This window comes from Stenella coeruleoalba (genome assembly GCF_951394435.1).
Source record: "Stenella coeruleoalba genome assembly, chromosome: 5".
Classification (NCBI taxonomy): domain Eukaryota; kingdom Metazoa; phylum Chordata; class Mammalia; order Artiodactyla; family Delphinidae; genus Stenella; species Stenella coeruleoalba.
In genome coordinates, this window is record NC_137150.1 from 41,099,386 (window position 1) to 41,117,856 (window position 18,471).

The window sequence follows — 18,471 nt, forward strand, 5'->3', positions numbered from 1 at the left end:
CATCCCGCTGCCCTCGGGAGGCCTTTTCTCGTCGCGAGGTTTTTAGGCCCGACGCTCGCTCTCAGCCTCTCGGGAGATTCCGGCAGGCCTCTGTCCCAGAAAACCGAAGGTCCGAGCTCTCTGCCTCGCTCTGCGAGCCAGGAGAAGTGCGTCCCTTCTCGCTTGCCTTATGCCGGGCGAGGCGGAGACCGCACTACCGTGCCGCCAGCCGGAGGGGGGGACGCTCACGTGCGGTCCTCTGTTTTCCAGCCGGTAGCAGTGGATCCCGCGAAACCACCGATCAGCCTACCAGGGTCAGTATTATATTGTTCTGAGAGCTCTCACAAGAGGCAGACAATACCATCCACTCGAGCTCGGCTGCAGACGCGCCCCTTCCCTCCCCCCTCGGTTCGTCCGGACCGCCCGCAGTTGCAAGCGCGCCAGCCGCCGCCGATTTGCCTCGGCCTTTGACAGCTCGGCCCGAGCACCTCCGGGCCTCGAGTCCCGGCTCAAGGGGCGGGGCGAGGCGGGGCAAGCGAGCACTGGGCGGGGCAAGTGCGAGCGGCGGCGCTAGGAGGGAGCGCCCGAGCCCAGCAGAGCCGAGCGGAGCGGAGCAGGGAGGTGCTGCGGTGAGGCAGGCAGAGCCCGGCCGGCCGCCTGCGGCTCCGCGCCGATCGTGCTGCGTCCCCGGGCTCCGCGCACCCCCGCCTCTGCCCAGGCTCCCGCAAAACTTTTATTCTCTAGGGCCCCCTGGGTGTCTGAAGGACTCGGAGAGCTCGGCCCGCTCTGCGCTCCCCTGCGGCGGCGACCAAGGGGACGTGCATCTCTCACCCGCGGGGCTCTAGCGCCTCGCGCCTCTTCACCTGCCGATCGCTCCCCGGAGCAGCGAGGGGGCACCCGCGGAGGCGCCGCGGGGGCGCCAGCGCCCCGGAACTCTCCCGCCCACCGCGGCAGACCCGCCCGGCGCAACTTTAACTTGATTTCTCTCGTCCAGCCCCGGCACCCGCGACTGCTGCTGTCACCGCCGGCGTCTCGGCAGCCGCCGCCTCACAAAGGGGCGTAGGGAGGGGAGGCGGCGCGGGCGGCTGGCTCAGACGTCGGTGTGCTGGGCGCGGGCCTTCGGGCCGCAGAGGCCGGGAGACAAAAGGGAAACTGCCTCTGTTCACCGTGCGGGCTCGGAGCTGCCTGCTTGTCCATCTTCCGCCCGGCTCCGTGAGCCTCCTCCCCCTAACCCTCGGCTGCTGCTCCGCCTCCCTCCCCGCGGGCTTTCCCCGCAGTGCTCCGGGACCCGGCGAGCTTTCGGGGCGCGCGTCGCTGCTGGTGGTTGGGGCTCTAGCGATAATAAATGATAGAGGATACAATGACTTTGCTGTCTCTACTGGGTCGCATCATGCGCTACTTCTTGCTGAGACCTGAGACGCTCTTCCTGCTGTGCATCAGCTTGGCGCTGTGGAGTTACTTCTTCCACACGGATGAGGTGAAGACCATCGTCAAGTCCAGCCGGGACGCCGTGAAGATGGTGAAGGGCAAGGTGGCCGAGATCATGCAGAACGACCGACTGGGAGGGCTCGATGTGCTGGAGGCCGAGTTTTCCAAGACCTGGGAGTTCAAGAGCCACAATGTGGCCGTGTATTCCATCCAGGGCCGGAGAGACCACATGGAGGACCGCTTTGAAGTTCTTACGGACCTAGCCAATAAGACGCATCCGTCCATCTTCGGGATCTTCGACGGGCACGGGGGCGAGGTAGGAGTTCTCTGGGGCTTTGAGTGTGTGTGTGTGTTTGTGTATGTGTAAACAACAGGACGTGGTGGGCGTGTCGGGTAGCACCTGTGTGCGAGGGGCGTGGTGATGACCTGGTGTCGGGCTGGACAAAGCCACTAGTTCCAAACTTGGCCAAGTTGCCAGAAACACCGCGGGATCCAGACCTCTTGTACTGAGGGTCCAGTGTGGGGGAGGAAGGGTCATCCATAACCTATTTCATGCCTCATAATTTATGAGGTTTCCCAAGGCCAGAGTCCAGCAAATGACTGTGTTAGTTTCGCTGGGAGAGTTAGTGGTTTCTACAGTGAACTTTGGCCCAGGGCCTCAGCGCCCGTTATGGGGTTTGAGGCCGAGCTAGGCGCAAAGAAGGAAGAAATCTTTGATTGTCGTTAGGAAAAAGATAAAATCTGCAGAGCCGAATCAGTGAGGACTTAGTAAGCATGAAGGAAACTCTGACTCCTTTCCAGCTCTTTCGCCCTGAGGAGGAACCCGAGGGGCAGCGCTGCGCTTCTTCCTAATTCCATTAACTTTACAAGTGCAATGCGGCCACTTGACAGCAGCGCTTTGCTGGCCGCCTGCTTTTAGCTGGATCGAGGCACGGGACCGAGATGCCTCTGGCCTTTGCAGAGGTGGCAATCCCCGCAGAGGTAGCGGTGCCCAGATCTTGCCCCTGCGCCCTGGCCGGCGTGGGACGCAGACGTCTCCCTGCCTCTAAATTCCTTTATTTGGGGTTCATGTGGGAGCAAGAGATGAGGTTAGAGGCCGGTTCAAGTCCCTCTCCCGCATTTCTGCGGCACCCTGATTGCTTGTCGGGGCTCAGATTTCCTGGAGGTCAGGGCGAGAGTTGGCTTTGGTCCTTGGGCATCGGCCCAGGCGAAGTGAGTGGCAAATGTGGCTCCAGAGCGGTGCTCCAGAGAGTAGCAGGCCAGCCACCCCATCTCTCTAAACTTGGCAGTTTGGAAAAGAGTTTCATTGCTGCATACTTTTTTTTTTTTAAAGCATACTTTCTTACTCCCCGCACCCCCTCTTCACCACCCCTTCTTCATAATTTCCTCCTCCCCCTGCCCCCTCCTCCCATCCAACTTTTCCCCCTCAATTCTCTTGCCGCTTCTGGTCTCTGGGTGGGCTGTAGGGGATATCATTCTCTTTCAAGCTTGTTCTTTGGCCTTTGTTTTGGGTGAACATTGAGAACGCTCTCAACTGGGTATCTTAACTGCATTCTCTCTTTGATACAAGATCACTTCACCCAACCCTCTGCTAATCTTTCCCACATACTGTATGTACCTACCTGGTAGAACCAACTTTGCCAGGAATGGCAAACTTGATTGGAAAATTTATTTGGTAGAGCTGAAATCAGTTTTTGCCATCTTCCATCCACCCTAGCCTTTTCTATATTCTGTGTTTCAAAACGAAGGTTTCTCAGTGATTGTAAATTTGTAGCCTCTTGTGTAGTATGGGGTTCTTTCCTTGCCCCTTGGGTAGGTGAAAGATGTGAAGTTAATTGAGGGAAGGGACTCTGTGTATTTGGGTAAAAAACATATCTGAAAGATAAGGTTGCCCATATAATGGCTGATTTGTTTCCTGGTCTGAGTCAGAATGTCTATATTTTCATTTTATGTGCCTTGACTGTTGTAAATCATTTAATAAAGCTTATATTTATTATATACTTTATATTAAAATTGTTGGCAGATGATGATCTGATTCTTGTGTTAGAAAGTACAGTTTTATTCTTAACTTAAAGGTCTGGATGTAGTGTTAATGTTGTGAAACTCTGGGTTGTGCTTATCTGGGTGTGCTGCATTGGCATGTTTTGAGCCTGCACATGTAAGTGAATGAGTATTTTTAAATTTTCTTCTAAGCTGATATTCTAAAACGTGAATATTGAAGACTCCAACAGATTTCAGGTTGAAAATTTTCCAGTATTATCTTCTGGCAAATGTACCATTCAGAAAAGGGACATGCGAAATGCTTTTATTTAACTAGAAATAGTTTACATGTATAGGGCTTTCCGTTAAATTTTTAAATAATAAAAGAGATCATCATTGTTAGCTAAACTATGAAATGAGTTTCATTGTGCCTTATATTAAAAAGCTTGCTGTTAGCAAAATAATATTATCAGTACCCTGAAATACAGAACAATTGTTCTGTCTATAACATCCTACAGTGCATAGCCAGTTCATTCATTTTGGCTTTGTTTTAGGGCAAAGTAAGGAGTTATAGAAAAGAGCTATTTAATTGCTATTGGGAATGTGATGACAAATAATCTTAGGTATTTCTCTCTTCCTTTTTCTTTCATTCAAAGAAAATCCGACCATCTAATTCTTGTCTTCTGTGTTGTTTAGCTTCTTTAATATTCACCAGAGGAGGGTGCCACTGTTTGATTTTGGTGTAGATGATAGTTCTCACCTTTCAGAAAAGAGGAAGCTTTTTCTGAACTCGCTACATACACATATATGTAGAGAGTAGTAGTAGTGTGGTATGGAAGATGTTGAGGAATTTAATTTTGTTTCTAATAATTCAAACTAATAAGATAGGCTATTAAAAATCAGGACCCATGGTAGTGCTTTTAGATACAGAAGGAACCTAAGCCACCTTGTATATCTATTTCATTCTGTTTTTTAGATGAGATGTTTATTGATGGCAGGAGAAGTTGTGACCTTCCTTAGACTGCATAGCTTATTCAAGGCCTTCAGTTTGATAAGCTTTATATTAAACCAGTGGACAAATTAGTTTGCATATTTACCTAGGTAAATAGATAGCACACTAGGGATACAGAGGTGAATGAGACATGATTCCTGTTCTCAGAAAGTTTCAGTGTGGTGAGAGAGATAGACCTGTGCACCAGAAATTATAGTCATTGTGTGCTTAGGGTGTTATTGGAATACTGAAGAGGGTCATTTAAATCAAATTGGAAGGTGCGAGGCCCTGGGAAAGACACCTTGAAGGCGTCATTTACTGCAAGGTTAAAAGTGTAGGCTTTGAATCTGTGCTCTGCCTTAAACTAGCTGTGACCTTGGGCAAGTTGCTTAAGCAGCTTTATCTGGGAGTTTTTTTTTTCTTTTTTCGGTACGGAGGCCTCTCACTGTTGTGGCCTCTCCCGTTGCGGAGCACAGGCTCCGGACGCGCAGGCTCAGCGGCCTTGGCTCACGGGCCCAGCCGTTCTGCGGCATGTGGGATCTTCCCGGACCGGGGCACGAACCAGCGTCCCCTGCATCGGCAGGCGGACTCTTAACCACTGCGCCACCAGGGAAGCCCTATCTGGGAGTTGTTAATCTGAAAAATACGGATAATAATGCATGTGAGGTTCATATCATCAGTTGTATTAATACCCTATCTAGAAAAATACTTGGTGGAGAGAAGGATGTGGAAGAAGAAAGCTTAGAGACCAAGAAGTCTGTAGTGTCGGGGCAACGGTATCCAAGGGAAGGAAAGAGACTCTACACATGAAAGCCACAACTTTGATCACTAGAAAGGTGTATGTTGGATATAGACAATTCATTAGGTATCCACCGAACTCTCTATCACTATTTGTTCTAACTTCCGGTGAATTGATTATTAATTTAGGATTCCAGGTATCCTAGCATTGGGGAAGTAGCATCCTGGCTTCAGGTGCAAATTTTCTGATTAGTGAAAAGGAATATTCTTTATGATTAATTAATAAATTGGTATTCTGACTTGTACTTCAGCCTCTTCTGAGTTGTTAACATGAGTTAGTTCTCTTGAGTCTGTTCAACTGTGTATTTTTGACAAAGCTATGTTCAACTGTGTATTTTTGACTAAGCTATGTCTCCAGACTTGTTATTGCTGAGAACCAGACTCTGGATGGCTGTGATTTCCAGATGGATGATAGCTTAATGAGCCATGTTTTTTTTAGAGGTGCTATAGGCCAGCTTCCTTACTTGATTCCCTTGGGCCCTTGATAACATTCTAACCACCATACTATGGGTGGATGGTTGAAAGTGTGTGTGTGTGTGTGTGTGTGTGTGTGTGTCTAAAGCTATGGCAGTGACTCTTTTGCTGTATAATGAAAATTAAAATAACAAAAAGGAAAACAAATAGCTTAGATTGTATCAACTAATGTGGAAAGGTTATTTTTAAAATTATAAAATACTGTTTATCTAAGAAAATTGTATTTGGTGCTTATCCATAATTTTTATCCACAGGCAAAATGTGTTTTTTGTTTTAAACTTTTTATATTAGCTAGAAGAAATATCACTGACCGTTTGAGGCACTTTTGTCAATGATCATGGCTGAAACTTATATAGCAGAATGATTGTTATGTGTTCTATATGCTTATGGACATTATTGTGTTAAAGGTCATATATCATTGTATCATAAAATTGACACACAGCCATTTAAGCTTAGAGTTCCACACTTCACATCAGAGAGAAGCTATACTTCCGGTGCTTGTCAGGGGCTATAGTCTTGAGGCTTAGCACTTCTCAGAAGCTCAGAAGACAAACTGCTAATGGAGGGTTGCTTGAAGGATATGTACAGTCTAGTTCTTTAGATGAGTGGTTCTTAACTTTTCTTGAGTCATGCTTCTCTTTGAGGATGTTATGAAACTACCGACATATCCCCCAGAAAAATGGACATGAGCACATCAAGTTTTGTTTATAATTTCAAAGAGAATTAGATGCCTGAAGCCTCTGGATTTTAGGTTAGTCTAGATAGAATAAAATCTGTCTCTGATAAATCTAGAACTGCAGGGAGCTGTGTACCTGGACCCCACCTTGCCCTGATTGTCTTCCTCTTCCTTCCTCTCTGTCATTTTGCATTTATTGACTTGTGTGTTGGCATTTGTTTGTGAGGATTGTTATGAGGGATGGTCTCCCAAAACTCTCTGACAAATCAACTTTAGGGATGTCACTGAGGACTTTATTTGTTACAGTATATAATATCCTCTTCATGAGGACCAAGGAAGAGAGAGTTCTCTAAGAGCTTTTTGTTTTTATCTTAAGGATGCTGAATCATGTAACTGATTGGATCATCCTGTTTGTTGGCTGCCAGAAGTGTTAGAGCCAAACCTCTGACCTACCTCTAGCAAGTGCGCAGAATTTTATTAATTTGGTACATGAACCTCACTCCCAGGACAGCTTATATTTCCTACATTTTGTCCCATTTTTCTCTTTCTCCTCTTAGATATGTCATCTTATCTTGTGGTATATGTATTTATGTAAGTTTCATTGGCTCCTCTCTGACATAAGATATACTACTTCCAAATAAATAAATTATGAGTGGCATAATGAATGATCTGCCTTCCAGACGTTACAACTGACGTTAGTAAGTGTTGGGCTCCTACATTACTGATGTACAAGAAGCCTGTAGATTTAGTGTGGACAAATGCCTTAAGGTTTAAGAGAAAATTCAGGTTATTTTGTTTTAAAATGGCACATTAACATTTGTGCCCCCAAAGGGGGAGGCACTTTACCTTTTTTTAAAAAATAAATTTATTTATTTTATTTTTATTTATCTTTGGCTGCGTTGGGTCTTTGTTGCTGTGCACGGGCTCTCTAGTTGAGATGAGCGGGGGCTACTTTTCACTGCAGTGCGCGGCCTTCTCATTGCGGTGGCTTCTCTTGTTTCGGAGTACGGGCTTCAGTAGTTGTGGTGCACAGGCTTAGTTGCTCTGTGGCATGTGGGATCTTCCTGGACCAGGGCTTGAACTCTTGTCCCCTGTGTTGGCAGGCGGATTCTTAACCACTGCGCCACTAGGGAAGCCCCGCACTTTCCCTTTAATAACCCATTCCTGTCCTGTGCTTAGCAGCTGTTTGTAGGTGAATGTAGGATCCTGACTGCTGACCATGGTGCATCTTCTGAACAGATTGTTTAGAAATTCAGTTTAATTAAACCAACATTTTCTGTATAGTCTGTGGCATAACAGAGTTATGCTCTCTGTGATGCCCAAAGATGAATCAGTATATTCTCTGTCCTCAGGGAGCATTCCATCTACTTGAAGAGATGAGTTTTTAAAAAATAGCAGAACTACAAGATGCAGTTGGACCACCTACAAGAGAGTGGTGGCCTGATGGAGCGAGCTTGGGGAGTCTTGGATAATTTTGAAGAGGAACTGACATTCGACTATATCCTAGCATTTCAGTAGACAGAGATTGGGTGGAGGGAGGATGAAAAGATGACATAACAGGTGGAAGAAAAAGTGTGAAAATGGATCAGAGGAAGTAAAATGCAGTCACAGCTGGAAGAAAGGCAGGTAGCTCTATTTGTTTAGAGCAGGCTTTCCCCATATGCTGTAATCTAGAAGCCCACTCATTTTTTTCTTCCATATTTAAGTACCTTCTGTTTTATGATATACTTCATATTGTTTTTTATTGATTTATTTTTATAAGTTTATTTATTCACTTTTGGCTGCATTGGGTCTTCGTTGCTGCATGCAGGCTTTCTCTAGTTGCGGAGAGCGGGGGCTACTCTTCGTTGCGGTGCACGGGCTTCTCATTGTGGTGGCTTCTCTTGTTGCGGAGCACGGGCTCTAGGTGCGTGGGCTTCATTAGTTGTGGCCCGTGGGCTCAGCACCTGTGGCTTGCGGGCTCTAGAGCGCAGGCTCAGCAGTTGTGGCGCACTGGTTTAGTTGCTCTGTGACATGTGGGATCTTTCCGGACTAGGGCTCGAACCTGTGTCCCCTGCATTGGCGGGCAGACTATCAACCACTGCACCACTAGGGAAGTCCCATATTGTTCTTTAGATATCTATGTTTTTAAAGTTAAGTATATTTGTTAAAAAAATAAATTTCATATCAGCACTGTGAGTAGAAAGTCCATAAAATGAAATTCTTGGCCTCCAACTTGCTAATAATCTATCTCCATCTTGATGGAGTAGAGCGATTCTAAAAAAGTTCTTCTCCTAGTCTCTGGTTGCCTCTAGAGTCCTTCTGTCCCCCTCCCCTGGCTCTTTATGAACAGAAAGGTGGCTTTTAAAATTTAACTATTGACCAGTTAAATTGAAGTGAGGCAGGTTGCTTGTTCCCTTTGCAGGTGGAAGGTACCTCTGGTGATGCCACTCTTTGAGGAACCCTGGTTTGGAACAGCTTTCCACTGTGTGGACTCATGTGACAGATGAGATTTCATGTGTAACACACCTCCATGGGGAACCCAGAATGATAGGCAGTTCACAGTGTTCTAGTAGAAATTCCACCCCATTTCTAACACAGGTACATGAGAAGACATTATAGGCATAAACCTGAATCCTTTCTAGCTTAGTTTAAAAAGTAAATAATTCATAAGTTTTTGGTACTTGAGCCATTATTGGTTACAAACTATGACTACTTACAATGATAGGATGCACAGTGACATGTGTGCTGGGAGCCACAGTTGAGGAGCCTTAGCCTGGAGTTTATGGTAAACCCAGATGAGGAGTTGGAGATGCTGCTGGAACGTTTGTCAGCACTGACACTGAAAGCCACACTGAGCAGCCTGGGCCATGTGCTGTAGATATTGGAGAACCACTGGATATTTTTGAGCAAGGGAATGGCTTTTAAATCCATGCTTTAGTAATTCTGTTCCTCTAATCTATATAGAGGATTGATGTGAATGAACAAGATAGAAAGGGTGTGTGTGTGGGGGGCGTCAATTGGGGAAGCCTGGACCAGAGCAGTGAAGAGGAAACCCAGGGGTGTGGGCCATTGCTGGAAAGGGGGAAGGAATGAATTGGAGACCCTCTGAAGTAGTAAGACTGCTGTGGGGGTCCCCAGTGTGACAGCGTCAACATGATAGAGGGCGGTTGATAGAAGAGCAAATTTGGACAGTAGTGAGAATAGTGTGAGTTTGGCTGTAAATTTGTTTCCCTTTTTCCCTGGATGTTTTCTGGGATGTTTTTTGGGATTCATAAAATGTTTGTTGACTGTTTAGCTCCCCAGTTTGTAAAACATTATTTCTGTCATACCTTCTCTAAATGGATACATTTTAAAACAATGAAAATATACATTGTATGTAATATCTGATTTATTCAAATGGAAAGGCATTTATTACAATTCAAATGGAAAGGCATTTATTACAATTTTACTTTGTTACCAGGAATAATTTAGGCTTTGTTATGAGGTATGGTTTTCCCAAGACTAAAAACCAGCACTATATCTTCTTGTCTCTTAAATGATTTCATTTCCTTGACACTGCTTTTAAAATAAAAAATATGTATATCATTCAGTCTCAGATGAAAATGTTCCCTGGGCTCTGTTCAATTTAAATGTAAGCTCATAATTCGTCAGGGACTCAGATTTTTAAAAAGTGATATTTTAATTTTGAACGTTAATACTTGAAGCATTTGTTTTATTCTAATTTCTACTTTAATCTTGAACTACTTCAGTAATATAGTTTTGTGGTTTAACTTTTATTACCATTTTAATAATCCTATTTAATAAATATGAAAGTAAATCTGCAGCAAATTAAACATATTTAAAAATAAATTAATTTTAAAATTATAAGAGTAATATGACTACGTGATAGATAGTATAGAAAAGAAAAAAAATCATTCAAAATTTCATTATCCTGTCACATCCACTGTTACGATTTTGGTGTATTACTTGCTCGTCTTTTTTTATATGCATTTAAAATATAATTTTACAGTGTTATACATATAGCTTTAAATCTTGGCTTTTTTTCACTTTGTACAATCCTGTAAACCCTTAGTTATTTTGCTCCATAATTCTTTATTATATTTCTAACGTATTTTTTAGTGATGGAGTGATATTTTACTGAATGGATATTTGATAAATTACTCAATTGCTTCCTTATTGGTATATATTTAGGTTCCTCTAACTTTTCACCGTCACAAATAACATTGTAATAAGTGTTTTTGTGCTTTTACTGTAGTTTGGATTATTTCTCCAGGGTGGGTTTCCAGAAGTGGGATTTCTGGATCAAAAGAGAAGTAAAGAAACCACTATTATTGGTAGTAATGATATTAATAATTGTTGACAATTATTGAATATGTATAATATGCCAGGTAGTGTTTAAAGTACTTTACTTATATTACCTAATTTTAATTATCATAACAATTTTTGAGGTAGGTACTGTGTTATCCACATTTTACATATGTAGAAATTAAGGCACTGAGAAGTTAAGTAATTTGCCCAAGGACTGTCCACAGTTCATAGACGGTGAAACTAGGATTTGAAACTGGGATTCAAAGTTAGAGCTATTTATCTCCAAAGCCTGTGCTATCAGTTTCTGGTTGGAGTTCTACAAATCTCATAATTTGGGCAATAAAGTGCAGATAGCATTGTTAGGTGGACCCTGCCTGGTCTTCTTGTGTTAGTCAGTAAGACTTGGTGTTTCTTCTTTGACAGTTGTGTCCCCGTGTCCCTGTGACATGTTGCTCTTGAAAACTCTACACTGGAACCTTGGTAGGTAGATCTTATAATTACCTGAGAAAGTCCTGAAGTTAAAAAAATTAGAGGTCAGAAGTCAGAGCAGGTGGTGACTCACACTTAAACAGCCGTTCTCAGCCACTCCCCTTCTTTGCTGGCAGAATCTCTAACCCACTACAGAGAATCCCTGACGTTTTTGCCTCTTGACTCATGAAAGGCTTGCATAGATGTTATGGTGGCATTAACATAGCCATTCTCAATAAACAATAACGATTTATATTTTATTTTAAAGTACCAAGGGCTTGACTTTAGAATAAGTATGTAGGGGTGTGTGTATATTTGCATAATTTCTCTTTATACTGAAGCACTGTTCCCCCCCCTTTTTTTTGAGGGCCAAAATAATTTCCTAATACATAAATGACTGTAAATTTAAAAGAGCAAAATACTATTGTTTCATTTGTTTATTTATTTATTTATTATTTTTGGCTGTGTCGGGTCTTAGTTGTGGCACACAGGATCTTTCGTTGTGGTGCGCGGGCTTCTCCCTAGTTGCGGCGTGTGGGTTTTCTCTCTCTAGTTGAGGCACGCAAGCTCAGTAGTTGTGGCCCACGGCTTAGTTGCCCCGCGGCATGTGGGATCTTAGTTCCCCGACCAGGGATCGAACCCGAGTCCCCTGAACTGGAAGGTGGATTCTTTACCATTGGACCACCAGGGAAGTCCCTTTTCATTTGTTTGTAATACTGAGTTGGTATGTTTAGTTTGAGTAGATGCTACGTCTTGTGTTTCCATTCCAGAAGACTACTTAATACTTTGTTCTCTTAGTCAAGCCTAGTCTTTAGTGATGGCTAGTTATAATCTGTTTTTAATATAAATCTGCAAGTTAGGCCTCTCTGGGCCTGTAATCACTTGGAAAGGGTGCCTTTTTATAATTTCTACAAAAGTGTAAGTCACCATAGCAATAGGCTGTATTTCTGAGACTCACATTCTTTACTATACCGTCCATCATTGTTGCCCTCCTTGTTCTGCTCCTGTGTGAGCAGCTGACAGATAATCTGTGTGTTTTAGTTGCTAAGCCGAAGACCAGTTACCCACTGCACATTATGCAGCAAACCTTATGACTTCCCTAGAGAAGTGAATACTTATTTGTGTTTGCTTTTCAACATTGTTGGTCATTATAAATGTGAATGGGGCTTTAATGCCCTGTAGTAATAAATCTTAAATATTTGAAATGGTGTTTTTAACAGGACAGTGTATATTCATCACTATTCTTGGGCAGTAAAGTTTTGAACCTAAAAACATTACAAAATTTTTATTCTCTTAGTTATAGAATTGCCATAGGTCAGAAACTGTTTTATTCTGATAAGTATATACCATTTCCTTTTTAATCTAGTAAGTGCTTTCATTTCTCTTTTTAATTAAATAAATTAACTCTTAGTTAAATTAGTCACTGGACATTTTCTGGCCAATAAGCCTCTTAACTGACACTGTCAAGATTTTATAGAAATTGAGACATAGATTTCGATCATACTGTTCACCTTTTTGATCCTTAGTATAACGAGATGAATTTGCTATAAGAACTGAGTTGCACAGGTATGTGATAAATATAACTGTCCCAGAATTTGGGATTAAGAAGTTTTTACTTCTCTTTTATTTTAACACTTAGATGTTTTCCTAAATTTCTGTTTAGAAAGAAGATAAATTTTCTCTTTAGATAGGCCTGGCAGGGATCTTGAATTGTCGTATAATCCAAATATAGTGCCTAAGGCTTCACAGCTACATGAATAATCTATTTTTAAAGACTTTCATCAAGGAGATTCCACATTGGTCCTGGAGAATTTTTTTCGCTATAATCCTCTCAGGAAAATCATCTTTATATGTGAACTCTATCCCTTTGGTTTAAGCCTATTTCTTTTAGTCTGGCCTCAACAGAGATAATTTAGGATTAAGTTGTTACCATTTGTAAATCAGTAAGATTATGGTAATCAAAAATCTCCTCCCCCCATATTAAATAGGTACATCAAATTTATGGGAGAAGTACTCATCTCAGAAAAAGGAGATACAAGATAATTTCAACCGAAGACAGAATAATGTTTCCAGATAATCAATAATGCCTCCTTTCTGTAAAGAGCTAGTTTGGCAATAAAGGAAATGTCCTCTTCCAGTTTTATAGATTGACTGTTTTTGTCTTTTATGTCCATTGTCAGAGACTTAAGTGCTTCAGCTGGAGTAAATTTGAGCTGCACATCTAGGTGGTGCATTATTTGAAAGTTTTTGGTTGCAAGTGACAGAATACTCAAGTGGAAGCAGCTTAAACTCTAGGGACATTTATTATCTCACATAACAAATGACCTGGAAGTACGTGTTTCCAAGGTCGGTTAATTCAGCAGCTCAGTGACTTCAAGTCTTTATATAACTACATCCAGAGACATGAAAAAGAAACTGTACCTATCCTGCATTCTTAAAGCCTGAGGAAAACCTTCCTAGAAACTACCCCCTCACATCTCCTAGGCCAGAATTGTGTCCGTGTCTAAACCAATGGCTTGGCCATGGAAATACCATCACCATGATGATGAACTCTGACCCAACATAATTCACCCCATGTCTGGGGAGGAGCCCAGCTGCCTCTGGAGGTCATGACAGCCTAGAAAGGTGAACGAAACTAGAGTTTTGTTATCTAGAAGAAAGGAAAGTGGGAATGTTTGTTGGTTGGGCCCCACAGGTGGGAAGGGGGTTCAGAGAAGGTAGCCTGGAACCTTTCTTGTCTACACATTTGCAACCTTGTTGAAGAATGTTGCTGTAGAGTATATAACACTGACATGGCGGGGGGGGAAGTTTAGAAGACTTTAGAAAAGGGTAAACCATCTTATTTTCGAATTGGCTTAGGGATGACTTTGCCTGGAAGCTGAGATATAAATTTGGTATTTTAGGGTTCCAGGAAGTCTTGAAAAACTATGAGGAGTTAGTTTCTTAAATAATTCAAGTTCTCTCTCTGTTCTCTGTAAAGACACAACAAGGAGGGACCTGGGTGTTTGGAGAGTAACAGGTGTTTTTTTTTTCTCTAATATATATGACTGTGTGTTCAGTGTAGTTAATGCTATTGATAAATGTGGAAGTATCACAGCAGGTCTTTTGTTGGCTATCCATTTCTATTTTACCATCTTTCTGTTTCAGAAAATGGATTTGATCAAATTCAGTAGGATTTTTGTCCCTTAATTATTAAGTGTCATTAAGTTTCATTATTTTGTTTAAAAATATTTGAATCTACTCCAGGCCAAGGAGAGGAGATTCCTGGGAGGTTCAAAATTTTGTACCCATTTTGGAGCAGGCCATTCTGGCACTGGTCTCGGCTACAGGGAGAAGGGAGGGCATTAAAGTCTTCAGATTTTTCTGTAGGACAAATGAATGCACTTGGAATAAATTCTGTGTCTGCCTATAGAGTACTCATCCTACTGCTCCTGCTGTAAATTGGTTACAACAAGGACATCTTTTTGTTGTTTTCGTGACTGATTATGCCAGTCGGTAGAAGTACTTACTGAGTAAACTTCCCATTTAATTTTAGTACCTTTTCTGGTGATTCATCCACTACATTTTTTTCCCCCATAAAGATATGCAATCATATTGTCTACAAATAATGTACTTGTGTCTCCTACTTTCTAAATAGTTATGCTTTTTGTTTTTGTTTACTGCCTCAATGGACTAGTTAGAACAGAACAATGTTCTGTAATACTCATGATAGTGGGTGTTATCATGTTTTTGTATTTGAGATTATTTAAAAAGTTTGAGATGAGGGGAATGTGAAATGGCTTTAGTTTATGGACAATAGGGCTCAATTTTCTTTACTGATATAATGAAAGATGAAAACCAATGGTAAAGTAAGAGCCAAAGAAGAAAGGATATTCCAGGGATAGTAATATAGAGAATGAACAATCAAAAGAAAGGACTAGAACTGAGTGTAGATATGATGCTGAAAACCAGAGTGCATTGATTACATGAAGCAAAGAACACTGTCTTTTCTTCTTTGGGGAAAAATTGTCATCACTAGGTCCATCTCATGAAAATGTCCTAGGAAGCATTAGTAGTCTAAACAATAGGCACAGTATGTGACATACAGGATACTGATTCTGCAGGTTGTGGAAGACCTAGCAAGATGAGATGCACGTAGGAATCCCTCCTTCTGGTTCCAGAGGAGTGGAAGGTCTGGAGCCATCTTCCCCTGGCACCTCTGCTGGTTTTGGTGAAGGTTATCCTTTTTTTTCCTCTGGGACTTCAAGAAGATTCTTGCCCTAATTTCTACTACATGTCTTGTAAGAAAACAGCAGCTGATTGTGGAAGAGTCTCATACTGAGAGGGTTAGGTCCTAAGTTGGTGTAAAAAGACAAGATCATGTATAGCCAAAATCTCCCTGGAATATTCCCTCAAATTGACTGTAAAGAACAGTGTATGTGATGTTGTACCTCTTTTTTTTTTTTTTTTTTTGCGGTATGCAGGCCTCTCACTATTGTGGCCTCTCCTGCTGCAGAGCACAGGCTCCAGACGCGCAGGCTCAGCAGCCATGGCTCATGGGCCCAGCCGCTCCACGGCATGTGGGATCCTCCCGGACCGGGGCACGAACCCGTGCTCCCTGCATCGGCAGGGGGACTCCCAACCACTGCGCCACCAGGGAAGCCCTGTACCTCTTATTCTGTAGAGCAATGTGTAGTTATAAATGTATAATATTCCAAGTAACATATAGTATAGAATAAAATGTAGTATGTGCAGGTAAAATATAGTTTTAAGGTGTTTTAAATGATATAAAAGAGTATCTTGAATTTGTGTAAATTTGTAAATAGTACCATTTCACTGTACCTTCTGTAAGATAATAGAATAAGAAATTGAAGAATATTTGTGAGATTTTCAGGTGATGACAGGAACTTACTTCTTTTAGAGAGAGTATGTTATATATTTCTGTGTGATCACTTTGAGAAAATTTAGTTTCTTAAAGTTTTAAAAGTACAAAGCAGAATAAACATGTGGCTTTTTGGAGTTAGGAGTAAGATTAATTTATCCTGATTATTTTGAAAGTTAATTTTAGAGAGATAATTATAATGCCATATTGAGTACTTTATTTTTAATCTAAGTGCCAGCCATATCTTTGACGCTAGATGGGAATACAGAGATGGGCACTCAGCCTGGTAATTTGTATTCATAAATACATAGAAGTAGTTTATACTTGCTACTTCTTTCTTGCCTATGGCTTGAGACCCTGGGGGATTTTATTCTCCAGCGATTTCAGAAGAGAGACCAATCAGGAATTCTGACCTTTCCCACTTTCCTGGTGTCTCTCCTGAGTGTCTGATATGGTACCTCAGGCCTAAATTCTTTAGATAAATGTCTGTTCCTGGGTTTGTCTAAGAATGAGACTTTTTGAGCAGCAAGGAATTCTTGGAAAGGAAGCTTGTATTTTAAGTATCTATGAGATCCAAGTGGCTGCGGATGAAGAAATCACGCGAGTAAAGAACTGGGATCCTGACAGTGGCCAGAGAAGCTCTTTACATTTTCCTATTAGAGCCATAGACCCTGCTCTGGTCCACAGAGCCACATAGCGATGGAAATTTTTTATCCCCAAAGGATTATGTAATGCAAGCAGTTTTAGACATGAAGGAGTACAGGCAGGCATGTATTTTGGAAATATCGCATAAGAGGGAATTCTTTGATGGAAAGGACAGCTAGTTTTTTTTTTTCTCTCTCAAAAATAGGATAACAGTGGGAGTGCCCAAGTGATGTTTCCACTTTACCAGAGAGAAGCCCTCATCTCCAGCCTTCATGGTGACTATCTGTTAATGGAGATTAGGATATCCACTTTCTTCATTTAAAAAAATTTAACATTGGTACGATATTATCTGATACACAGTCCGTATTCCAATTTTGCTGATTGTCCCAACTGTCCTTTTTAAAAACAGCTTTAGATATGATTGACATACAGTAAACTGCACATATTTAATATATACAATTTGATGAGTTTCATATATACCCGTGAAACCATCACCACCATCGAGATAATGAACATATCCATCACCCTCAAAAGTTTCTTCATGCCCTTTTGTAATACCTTTCTTCCAATGTCCTCCAATCCATCCATCACTGGGCAACCATTAATATGCTTTCTGGCACTATAGAGGTAGTTTGCATTTTGTAAATGGAAATATACAGTATGTACTTCCTTTCTTCCTGGCTTCCCTCCCGTCCCCCCCGCCCCAGCATAATCATTGAAATTCATCTATGTTGTTGCATCTGTCAATAGTTAATTCATTTTTATCGCTTAGCATTCTGTTGTATGGATATACCAACATTTGAACATCCATTCACATGATGTTGGACAGTTGAATTGATGCCACTTTTTGCCTGTGAACATTCATGGACAAGTCTTTGTATTGACTTTTGCTTTCATTGCCCTTGGGTAAATACCTAGGAGTAGAATGGCTGGATCGTATGGTAGGTGTATACTAGCTTTCATTTTTTTTTTTAAAATATTTATTTATTTATTTACTTGGCTGTGCTGGGTCTTAGTTGCGGCACGTGGGATCTTCGTTGCGGCATGTGGGATCTTTTTTTTTTTTTTTAGTTGTGGCATTCTGGATCTTTTAGATGCAGCATGCAGAATCTAGTTCCCTGACCAGGGATTGAACCCGAGTCCCCTGCATTGGGAGCATGGAGTCTTTGCCACTGGACCACCAGGGAAGTCCCGGTAGGTGTATATTAGCTTTTAAAAAAACTGCCAAACTGCTAGTCCAAAGTGGTTGTAGTATCTTACATTTTCATCCTCCGTGTATGAGAGTTGTAGTTGCTCTGCATCCTTCCCAGTCTTTTAAATTTTAGTACTTCTAATAGTCATGAAGTGGTTGCTTTATGTGGTTTTAGTTTGCGTTTTCCTAATGACTAATGATATGGAGTATCTTTTTAATGTACTTTTGGGAAGATGGTCTTCTTTTGAAAACACAGAAGAGGATGGTTATTAAATCTCGGTTTTCTTGTAAAATCTGACTTTTATCCTTGTCTCTATGTTGTGAGTGAAAAAAGAGAATAAGAAGTGAAAGGGGTAGGAGTGATTAGACATGACTCTCTCTTACTGAGAGAGGCTAGGAGTATAGCCAAAAAATAAGAGGTGTTGAGAGGTTGCACAGGGTAACCAAGAAATCAGATGAAACAAGGAGAGTGGATGAGAAGACCAGGGCCTGAGACCACTAAGGACAGTTTGTATTATCAGATTCTTTCATGTTCTTAAAACCACATGTTCTTGTATTCCAAAGGAAAAATCTGAAAGAGACTTCTCTTAAAAAAGTGCCTTTGAAAACAGAGACTGTAGACACTGCTTCTGCTCTCTTTCTACTTATTTATTTCCTGTTATCATCTGACTCTTTTTCAAACCTGTTTT

The 18,471-nt window shown here is 41.9% G+C and overlaps 1 protein-coding gene across 1 annotated transcript in view; it reads left to right on the plus strand.

The window, feature by feature from the left end:
* The first annotated feature begins 591 nt into the window (after nt 1–591).
* Nucleotides 592–18,471, plus strand: part of PPM1L (protein phosphatase, Mg2+/Mn2+ dependent 1L) — a 334,432-nt gene continuing 316,552 nt past the window's right edge. The window contains exon 1 of the mRNA XM_079922903.1: nt 592–1,723. Within this exon, the coding sequence (XP_079779029.1) occupies nt 1,325–1,723 (399 nt within the window). The 5' untranslated portion in view covers nt 592–1,324. The remainder of the gene's footprint in view (nt 1,724–18,471) is intronic.